Source organism: Talpa europaea (genome assembly GCF_964194135.1).
Source record: "Talpa europaea genome assembly, chromosome: 11".
Classification (NCBI taxonomy): Eukaryota; Metazoa; Chordata; class Mammalia; order Eulipotyphla; family Talpidae; genus Talpa; species Talpa europaea.
Window position 1 is genome coordinate 49,696,095 of NC_140078.1, and position 11,330 is coordinate 49,707,424.

Sequence of the window (11,330 nt, forward strand, 5' to 3'; positions counted from 1 at the left end):
TCCCACTCTGGGTTCCTGCACACCACTGCCCAGGGTGGGAACCGCCCTCAAGGTTGAATAGATCCATCTCAGGGCATCTGGTCACTCTGCCAGCCAGACCTCCATGGCTCTCCTGTAAAACTGTAGTCTTGGTGGATGTACTGAAGCTTGAACACGCTATGCTGACCCACCCTCTACCACTGAAGAGAAAATGGAGCAAGCAGAACTCCTATGAAAGCCCCACCATCCATGCAGATGGGTTTCTCTCTTCATCTGAGTTACTGTCAAGCTGCTCCAGGTTATGCCCCTTCCCCAGCCCAGTCACCAGCCGCCTGCTCTGCTGGCTAGATTGGTCTCCGCTGGAGGTCCTGAGCACACACGCCCTGTGCCCCCAGTGGCCAGCATGGATACCACTAAGCCTCCTTCCCAGCTGCTCCAGGGGGCAGGTGCTGGCTGGGGGGCCCAGGGGTGAGCCTCGAGCCTTGCAAAGTCCCCAGACTTGCTCTGACAGGTAGGCTGGCCACAGGGGGCACTGGAGGGCGGCCGGTGGCCAGTCTGGTCTGAAGGCTGGCTCTCCCGTAAGGACACATTTTCCGCTCTGAGTTCAGGGACCTGTTTTGGGAGCTGTTTCCATTGGTTTTGCCTTCCAGGAAGTACGTCAGCATCTCCCCCTTGCCCTTGACGCTGACTTTGCCTCGACACACGAAGTGGTATGCACCCTGGCACAGCAGCCGGTGAACTTCCTCAGTCACCTGCAGCAGAGGAAAGTGGGGGTTATTCTCAGTCCACAGAGGGTGGACCTGGGGTGGGGGGTGGGAGCCCATGGAAGCTTCCCTCCCCCCACACCCCACCACCCAATCTCTCCGGCCTGGCCTGGAAGCCAGGGCCTCTGCTGCCCCACGGTCATTGGTCACTAAGAAGGATGTGAAACTACAAGAAGAGGCCATGGGACTTGGGGGCCTGAACAGGAACAATGTGGGGAGTCCTGCCTCCTGTTAGCCCTGGCAAGCTGAGAAGACAGTGTTTACCATCAGGGTGCCCAGAGAGGGCGAGCAGGCTGGACATGGCAGGTAATGACTGGCACCAGCAATGTCAACTCCGTAGTCACCCCACAGTCAGGCCAGATGGCTGGACAGGATCCAACTCTGGCTGTGGACAGACAGGAACAAGACTGGCCTCTGGGCCAGCACTCTCAGCACCTTAGTAGTCCTAGATGTTTTAGGGCCCAGATGTTTTACCAGCTCATGAAGGGGGACAGCAGGAAATAGAGTTGGGATAGAAGAGGTTTCCCCCCACTGCTGACACAGAGCCCTCAGTGACCCAAGTGGAGGTGCAAAATGGTGCACCAGGAAGCCCTTTATACCTTATGGGCAGGATATGGAGGCACCAGTACTGCCAGGGCAAGGGGCAAGTCATTAGAGAACACGGGGTCCTGGCCTGACTCCCCTGATTCTCAGACTCCTAACCATTTTAGCTGGAATGCCTGCCTAACAAAGCTAGAGATAAGATAAGGTTGTGAAAGCACTTTCTAATAAAGTTCAATTAACGGAAGAGAACAGAAGGTTTGGTTTCTTGGTTTTACTATGCAGGGAACCACCCCCATCTCCCAGGTTGCTCTGAAAATATCCCCAGGAACCCCCAACCACACACACAGACACACATACATGGCTGCCCAATCTTTGATGTCTTTAGCTATCTCAGTCCACTCTGAGCCATGCTCTCACAGGGTCAAAGCCGCATCGGTTCCCAGAGAGCTGAGGCAACAAGGCCTCACTTGTCCCTGCCCGCCGACTCACACCTTGCTTTGTGTGGGGCATCTGGCTGTCCTCCTTGCTAACATCAGCTGCCTCTTTGCACATGACTTGGATCCCCTCAGGGGCAGTAAGTGCCCCCACACCAATGTTGGCCTGGTTGTTGGCCACAGTTTATCACAGCACACAGGTGTCATTTAACAAGTACCAGTTGAGTGAAGGAAGGAATAAATGAAGGGGGAAAGGAAGGAGTGAGTTAGGACAAAGCAGACCTGCTCTGCTGGAAACTGTCAGGACAGCAGAGAAAACAAAACCCACCACCAACCCAGAACCTGCACAGCTCCTGGGCCAGAAAAATCAGCCCATGGATCTAGAAGAAGAGGCTTCCCTCCACAGAAAGCATGCACAAACCTGACTGTCCTGCAAGTGAGGATGAGGGAGGATGGAAGAGCACAGGCTGGTTTTACTATGCAGGTCACCATCCCTGTCACCACTCCCTATGGCAGGATGACGTCATTCCCCGCCAATGGCTTCTGTGGCCCTTCACAGCTGACTGATGCCTTTGGGGATGCATGGGGGCTGCTTGGAGTTTCAGAAAAAGCCCATGGCTCCTTGCAGGGGCTGCTGCCACCCGCACATCAGCAAGGACCCCAGGTTGGCAGCACACAAAGCTGCGGTTCCAGGAAACACGCTCATGAATCCTTTCTGTGTTCCCTGCAGTGACTCTGCATGGGTGGGGGATTAGGGAGCAGGGAAGTAGCCCCACCAATGGAAGGGGGAACAGCTGTGGAATGGTGGCCCCTGCTGTACTGCAGGGGAGCTAGGAGGTCTGATCAGGTTAAGGGAGGACCAGGAGGGAGATCCAAGGGTCTGATGCCCTGGTGGGGCCACACGGTGGGACAGCTCCGCAGTGGAGCAGTGGGGACCATCGGATGAGGAGACCCAGGCACAGTCTACCCAGGGGCCACAGACCTGGTTCTGAGCAGAAGACAAGCTCACCCAGGTCTGATTTTAGAAACATAGAAATGTGACATTGGCGTGGGACAGAGGCCAGGCTGTAGGGTGGCCAGGGTTTCTGTCAACATCTCCCTGATGGAGCTACCAATCCCAGGGGAGGCTTTGAGGTGCATCGGGGAAAGATCACATGAGGAAAGGAGCACAGCTTCCTGGGAGGGAGCATGTGGGGGTCACTCAGTGCTGCGGGGCTGTCCACATGAAAACAGCCAAGGTGGTAACGTTATGTGTATTTCACCACAATAGAAGAAAATAAAAGCCGATGTACAAGATCTGATGAGCAAGATGTGAAGACTTGCCTGTGTTCTAAGCAGGAGAACTCCATGAATATTTCAAGTGATAGAGTCAAGAGATACACAGTGACCTGACTGAGCGTCAGGACCCAGAGTGCTGGGAGGGGCAGAACTGAACAGGGGCCCCTGTGGGTGCTGGGCAGCAGTCTTCTTGTCTAGACAATGACCTGCAGTCCTGCACCTGGTACCTCCCTCAAGACCTAGGGGAATACACATGTCTGGCAGGGTCTGGGCGGGGGGCACTGGGGGGGTCCTCATGGCACTGCTCAGTGACAGCAGCTGAGTTTGGAGTCCTCAGACAAGACACCCGCTCCGAGATTCAGCCACAGCAGGAAGGAACCACTCACTATCCCTCATCCCCACAGACCCCCAGAGGCCAGTCACAGCCACACACAGGGGCAGATACCTTTCCTCCTAACACCAGAGGCTTTAGGGCTCAGGCCTTAGGGTCAAGTGTTCCATGCCCAGCCAACCCAGCTGACCCAGTTCCACTTTTGTTCTAAGGTAACACCGCTAGCTGGACCACAGCCCACATGCTGATGAAAAGCCACAGCACTGTTATCTAGAGGATGTCATAGCCCAGGCCCTCATTCCAAGTGACCTCCCACCCACGGGGCCTAGATCAGGTGGCCTTCATAGCACAACGCCCTTCTAATACCGAGGAAACCCCTAAGACAGTGGGGCTAGCAGGCAGGTCCTGGGGATGCTGGAGGCTGATGGGACTCCATCACTCATCCTGTTCCTTGACTCTGCTTATGGCACATGGTGGCCATGGAGCAAACCAAAGCCCAAATACAGCTGCTGGGCTCCAGCACTACCCCCAGGTTTCCCTGAGTCATGCAGCTTCATGTCCCCATGCAGGAGAAGCAGGCAGGGAGGGAGGGTGCAGGGCTGTGGGCTGGGCAGGTGGCCCAGTCCTGTCCAGGCTCACCCCTTTGCTTCTTCCATCTCAGTCTCCCCACCTGCAGCCTAGGCACCTGTACCTGGGGGACTTCTGAGTGAGCTGACCTGGATTCTGCCCTGGACACCAGTGCTGTCCATCCGACTGGCCACGTTGACTGTGTTTCCCCAGATGTCGTACTGCGGTCTGCGAGCACCTATTACTCCAGCCACCACAGGGCCAACGTTGATACCTGCGAAACGGCCATGAGAGAGCACACCGTTATTGGGGAAAGCTCCCTAGGGGAGTTGCTGCCCTAGCACAATGCCCCCTCCTCAAGCAGGTATCTCACAGTTCCCAGTTCTGTTTGCACATCACCCGGGGGGATGTGGCACCACTGACAGGAATGATCTAGAAAAAAGTCCCATTTCCTGGAAAGTGCCCCATGCTGAGTCCTGCTTACTAAGAAGGCTGATTGTTCTTTCTACAAGATCACCTTATGTCCCCAGACTGTTCCAGAAAGAACAGTAACTCCCACTTCCCTGGATGCAATCCCACATGTCTTTATATTATTATTATTATTACTACTACTACTACTACTATTAATGACACATCATTATTTTACATACTTGTTTGTTTTTTCACAAGACAGGATTCCTCCCCTCAGGTGTAGTTGCCATAATTTTCCCACCACCAGAGCACCCATGGTCTATGTGCATTTGAAGGTATGTAAGCCAGAAGAGATCAGGGCACTTCAGGATGCTCAGAAGGTGGTTCTTGAGGCCCTAGCTGGTGACTGGGACTTTCTATTTCAGCCAGCCCACATCACACCTTCCCATTCTGCACTCACCCATGCATTTTTCTGAGCTTAGGCAAGGGTGTTAATAACATTTCAGCCACTAGCCTAATTAATCCCCAAAGCCTGGACAGTGGGGAGCTGGTGTGACATGGGAGAAGTGTGGGGACAGAATTCAGTGGTGTGAGCTGGGGAAAGCTCTGCCAGGTCCAGGTGGACATGGGAGCCCCCCATCAGCCTGGATGCTCCTGCCCAGATTTATGAGACTGAGCCCCTCTGCTGAGCGAAGGACCCTAGAGCACATGCATCCAGGGCCCAAGAGACTGGCCATACAAGTACAGAGGCTGGGCTGATCTTTAGGATTGCTGTTAGAGAGCAAAGAATGGAATTTCCCTGAGGGAGCCTTCCCCCGATTTCCTGTCACATCTGGTATCTCTACTAGTCTGTGTCTGAGGCCCTGAGGAGGCAGCCTGAATGCTTAGGTGAGACATGGCAGGCATTTGCCCCACCCAGCAGCCTGAATATTCTGCCCATCCTCATAAGCACCTGCTACCACCTCCTACACTCAAACCCAGTTGTCAGGTCTGTTTGTAAGGACACTAGACACGTGAAACTTAAAACTGTTAGAGAGTAATCTCCACGAAAGGGGGAAATTCCATGTTCCCTGGCCCACCTACGGAGGGGCGGAGCTGAGCGGTCAGGTGTAGAATACCTGGAGAACAGACACAGGAAGAGACACAGGAGGGGACACATGGAGCAGAGACTGAGGAAGAAGTCCTGCTTGCTTCTCAGTCCCAGAATTGCATCAGGGACTTGGGGAACATGGAAGAAATACATGGATGAGAGACACACAGGTGGGGAAGCTAACAATGGCAGCCTTTACCGTGACTTCTGCACTCTGATTTTGCTCCTTTCCTGGTCCCTTCTGCTCTGTTCCTACAGTTCCCTGCCAGAAGGTGGCCCTGCTTTGGGCCAGCCCTGTTTGGCTGGGCATTTACCCACTAGGGGACACCTAATTTGGGGTGCTTTATTGGGAAACTATTATCCTTTCTTCTCTCTACGCACAGTATTCTGTTAAAGTTATTTCACACCAAGAGTATACTTTGTCTCTATGCAGTAGACGGCAGAAACTATTTAGATCATGCAGGTTTGGGGGCCCTGGGGTATCCCACTCTGCACACTAACAAAACAACTATAAACAACCATAAATACATACATTTAAATCCCAGTTTAAATGTACCTAGACTAGTAGAAGGGAAGGGAGGAGAAAGGGTAAAAGAGGGAGGAAAGGAAAATCTCTAGCTTAACTGTATCCTAAAACTAACAGAAATTTTTCTGGTAAACTATCTATATCCCAGAAAAAAAAAAAAAGTGAATTTAAAATTTAAAAATATACCCTATGGTCTCATAAAGGTTGGGAAGGAACTTAGGCTTCTAATGTCTCCCTCCTCACAGGGCAGGGAAGGGAGCCCAGGAGGATGATGAAGGCCTGGGTCCCAGCAGCTGGGCTCCTGCCAAGCCTCTTTCTGGGTGGCTGGCCAGGCAGAGACTCCCATGTTTGGGGGCAGCACTTTCCTCCAGCTCATGGACTCGGAGGTGCATCTGAAAGTCACTTAGATCATCAAGTTCTGCATGTACCTCAGGAGCGGGACAGTAACTCTCCCCATTCCTAAGGCAACCTGTCTACAGCAGAACTTGTCTTGCACCCCCAAGCACTCCTCTCGCGGCACCACCTTCCTTCTTGCTGACTGCTGCTCCTAGCAGGGAGGGCCCAGGCCACAGCCCCAGGGCCGGGGTGAGACACATACCGACTCTGAGCACAAAGTCATTGTAGGACTGATAATTGATCTCATCCAGGACATCAAACATCTCGATGGCAAAATCCGCCAGCGTGCTGAGGTAGGAGGAGATACACTTCTGAGCCTGGGTGAAAGCAGACTCGGGTTATTATGGGTGGACCATGCAAGGGCAGAGAGGGCAGGAACACTCAGCAGGGGGACAGCCTGTTCCTGTGGTGGGATGGGGGACTTTATCCACATCTGATTTAATTTCAGATTCCAGGGACTGCAGCCTGGGTGGGTGGGATGGGTTTCATCAAGAGTGTCTTGGCCTCCCTAGCTGCCCTCAGACATGTTTACCATCCAGGCTTACAACTAGGAGAAGGGAACACCCAAAGCTCCTGGCTTCTGAGGACTCAGGGAAAACCTGTAGACCACTTACCTGATGAAGGGTTTTATCCAAAATATAAAATAAGAAAACCCGCAATAAAAAATAAATAACCCAATTAAACAGAGGGTTAAAGATTTCAATGCTTCACCAAAGAAGACATAAATGTGGCAAATGGCTATGAAAAGATGCTCCTCATCTTACCTATTATAAATAGTGCTGCAATAAACATAGGGGTACAGGTATCCTTTTGAATTAATGTTTTTGTGTCCTTTGGGTAGATCCCCAGGAGTGGAATTGCTGAGTCATATGGCAGCTCCATTTTTAGTAATCTGAGGAACCACCACACAGCTTTCCATACATAGTATTTGTACTGAATCAAAAAGATGTGGTACATAATACACAATGGAATACTATTCACCAAAAAAAAAAAAAAAAGATAATCTAACGCCATTCGCAACAACATGGATGGAGCTAGAAGGGATCATGCTCAGTGAAATAAGTCAAAAGGAAGAAGAAAAATATTGGATGATTTCACTTACAGGAGGAATATAGGGGAATAAAATAAGGGATCAGGGAAAAAATAACAACAACCTAAAAAAATGACAAAACTAAACAAAAATAATCAGAAACTATAAATTAGGGACACTCAGCAGGGGAGGGGAGGGGCAGGGTGGGAGAAGCACGTGATGGTGCACAGGTGAATTGTAGTGGAAATTTTATGGAGACTATACCTGATGTAAAAATTATACAAATTAAGAAATTATTAAAAAAAAAAAGATGCTCCTCACCATAGGTCATCAAGGAGACCCAAATTGGAACAATCAGACACCACTGTGCACATGCAGAACACTGACCACACCAGATGCTGGCCTATATATTTTGGATGCAAGTTCTTTACAGGTGGTCTCCTGTCTAATTGGACAACTCTGTCACGAGCCCATCATCAACACACAAGGCAAGGTCAGTGCCACGGGTTCAGAAGAGCACTCCCACCCAGGGAGCAACTCCAGTCCTCCAGTCTCGCCCCCGCTCTCTTTCCTTTCTTTCCTTCCTTGCTTTCCCTTTTCTCATCTTCCTTCTTTCCTTCCTCTTTCCTCCGCTAGACTCTCCTCCTCTCCTCCCCCTGCTCCCTCTCCTCCTTCTCTTCCTCTCTTTCTTCCTGTTAAATTAAATTTCATTGCTTTAGTATTGGCTTATAATACTACATAATTTTAAGAGTACAGCTTCACACCTAGATATGTGTATATATTTCAAACACCCACTGCCAATGTTCTAGAATGATCACACTAAAAAATAACCCCCCAACACCTTCCCTTTCTTTCTACGACTGTTTTGTGAAACAAAGACGACTCTATATTTAATCAATACCCAAACTTCTAAATTTTTAGGACTGAAATTTGAGTAGAAAGTACAAAGAATTACGGTTTACTACCCACCCCTACACACACATAAACACAAGTGCCCCCTATTATTAGCCTCTTGCTTTAGGATTTGATATATTTGCTATATTAATGAACCAAAATTGATAGATTATTATTACCTGAAGTCCCCAGTTCACATTAGGGTCCACTCTGTGTCATGCACAGTCTATGGGTTCTGACAAATGTACCTTCACATACCCGCAATTACAGAACAGTATAGTTTCACTAACCTCAGTATCTCCCAGGATTCACTTATTCATCGCTCTCCCTCCAATCCCTGGCAACCACCGATGATTTTATTGTCTCCATAATTTTGCCTTTTCCAAAATATCATTGAGTTGGAATCAAACAGTGTGTAGCCTTTTCATAGTTGCTTCTTCCATTCAGCAGCGTACACTGGAGGTTCCTGTGTCTTTTCATGGCTTCACGGTTCATTTCTTTTTATCACTGAATTACATTACACCATCTGGATTGCCACATTTTATTTATGCATTCAACTATGAAAGGGTATCCTGGTTGCTTCCAAGTTTTGACAAAACAAGTATAAAACTGCTATACACATTCACGTGCAAGTTTGTGTGTTTTCAGCTCATTTGGGTAAATACCTAGGAGGATGATTGCTGGATGATAGGGTAAGAGTATACTTAACTTATTTATAAACTGCCAAACTATCTTCCGAAGTGGATGTACCAATGTGCACTGCAACAGCAGGGAGGGAGAGTTCCTGCCAGCCTGCCCTCATCCTCGCCAGCATTTGGCATTGTCTGTGTTGCAGATTACGGCCATACTAATAGGTGCACAGCAGAATCTCACTGTTGTTTTACTTTGATTTCCCTGATGACATAGAGTGGGGAGCATCTTTTCCTGTGCTTTTTCACCCTCTGTGCATCTTTTTTGGTAAGGTATCTGTGGAGATCTTTTGTCCTCTGTTTAGTTGGGCTATTTGTTTTAAAAGTTCTTTGTATGTTTTGGAAACAAATCCTTTATCGGATAGGTGATTTGCAAAGATCGTCCCCCAGTGTATAGATTGCCTTTTCGTTATAGCACCCATCACAGAACAAAATTTTAATTAGATCCAAATTACAGTAGTGTTTTTCATGAATCATATCTTTGGCGTTGTATCTAAAATATCATCAAGTCCATGAGATCATCCAGATTTTCTCTTATTTTCTAAAAGTTTTATAAAGTTGCATTTTACATTTAGTTCCATGATACATTTAAAGTTAATTTTTGTTCTTAGATTCATTTTTTAAATATTTATATATATATAGCTATAGATATACAGTTGGCATTGCTTGTTGAAAAGACTATCTTTATCCTTTGCTTCTTTGCCAGAATCAGTTGACTATATTTATGTGGGTGGGTATATTTCTAGGCTCTCTATTCTGTCCCAAAGATCTATTTGACTGTTCTTTTGCCAACATCACTCTGTCCTATATATCACAGCTTCCTAGTAAAACTTGAAGTCATGTAGTGTCAGTCTTCCAGCTCTTTTCTACTTCTCCCATATTGTGTTAACTACTCTGGGTCTTTGGTGTCCCCATATAAAATTAGAAGCAGGTACACAAAATAATCTTCTGAAAGTTTGACTGGGATTACACTGAATCTATAGATCAAGTTGAGAATAACTGATGTCTTAATAATTTTGAGTCTTCCTAAACATTAAATCTTACTCAACTTACTTAGCTCTTCTTTAATTTCTTTTACCAATTTTATAGTTTTCCTCATAGAGCCATTGTATGTACTTTGTTACATCACATTTTGGTTTATAACTAGCATTTAATTCTGGGGCAATGGTTTTGTGATTTAATTTCAGATTCCATTTTTTCATTGCTAGTACACAGGAAAGCAACTGACTTATGTGTATTAACCTGTAACCTACAACCTTGCTGTAACTGCTTATTAGCTTCAGATTTTCTTTTATTCTTTTTTTATTTTCTATATTGACAATCATGTCATCTGTAACCAAAGACAGTTTTATATCTTCTTTACCAGGGTATATACCTTTTATTTCTTTTCCCTGCCTTATTACATTAACTAAGACTTACAATCTGAATGTCAATAGAAGTGGTCAGAGGGGCTTTCTTGGGGGAAGGCATTGTTTCTCCAGTCAGCATGATAGTAAGCTACAGGTTTTGATATATGTTCTTCAAGTTGAGAAAGTTTCCTTTTATTCCAGAGTTTGTTGAATTTGTTTTAAATTAGGAATAGGTATTGGATGTTGTCAAATGATTTTCTCCATCAAATAATATTGTCATGATTTCTCTTCTTTATATTGTTGATATGTGAATTTCATTAATTCATTTTAAAAAGTTAAGTCAGCATTGAAAATCTGGAATAAATTCAACTTGTCTATGGTGAATGATTCTTTTCAAACACTGTTGTATTTAATTGGCTAATATGTTGAGGACTATGCCTCTATATTCATGAAATACACTGACTGAGTCTGTCCTTTCTTACAATGTCTTTATCTGGTTTTGATATTATGGTAATGTTGGACTTAGTGTAAGTTAGGAAATATTTTCCCTACATTAATATTCTGAGAGAGAATTTAGAGAGTTAGAAATTTCTTCCTTACATGTTCAGAACTCACCAGTGAACCCATGTGGGCCTGGTACATTCTATTTTGGAAATTTATTAATTATTGACTCAATTTATTTAAGAGATGTAAAGATTATTTCCCCTGCATGAGGTTTGGTAGATTGTCTTTCAAGAAACTGGTCGATTTGATGCAAGTTATCAAATTTGTGGGCAGACAAAAATAGATGACTGGATCAAGAAGATGTGGTACATATATACCATGGAATATTACTCAGCATTCAAAAAAGATAAACACATGCAATTTGCAGCAACATGGATGGCGCTGGAAGGGATCATGCTCAGCGAAATAAGCCAAAAAGAAAAAGAAAAATACCGGATGGTCTCACTCATAGCAGGAATCTAGAAAACTTAAATAAGGGACCAGGAAAATGAATAACTATAAGAAAGTGAAAATCAAAATCAACAAAAAACTATGAACCAGAGACA

The 11,330-nt window shown here is 46.7% G+C and overlaps 1 protein-coding gene across 2 annotated transcripts in view; it reads right to left on the reverse strand.

Annotated features, from left to right (window-relative positions):
• Positions 1–392: 392 nt before the first annotated feature.
• Positions 393–11,330, reverse strand: part of ADCY1 (adenylate cyclase 1) — a gene marked incomplete at both ends in the record, with an annotated part of 142,718 nt that continues 131,780 nt past the window's right edge. For both annotated transcript variants that reach the window (XM_084247973.1, XM_084247972.1), the window contains 3 exons: positions 393–731; positions 4,046–4,170; positions 6,522–6,636. In XM_084247973.1, the coding sequence (XP_084104099.1) occupies positions 393–731; positions 4,046–4,170; positions 6,522–6,636 (579 nt within the window). The remainder of the gene's footprint in view (positions 732–4,045; positions 4,171–6,521; positions 6,637–11,330) is intronic.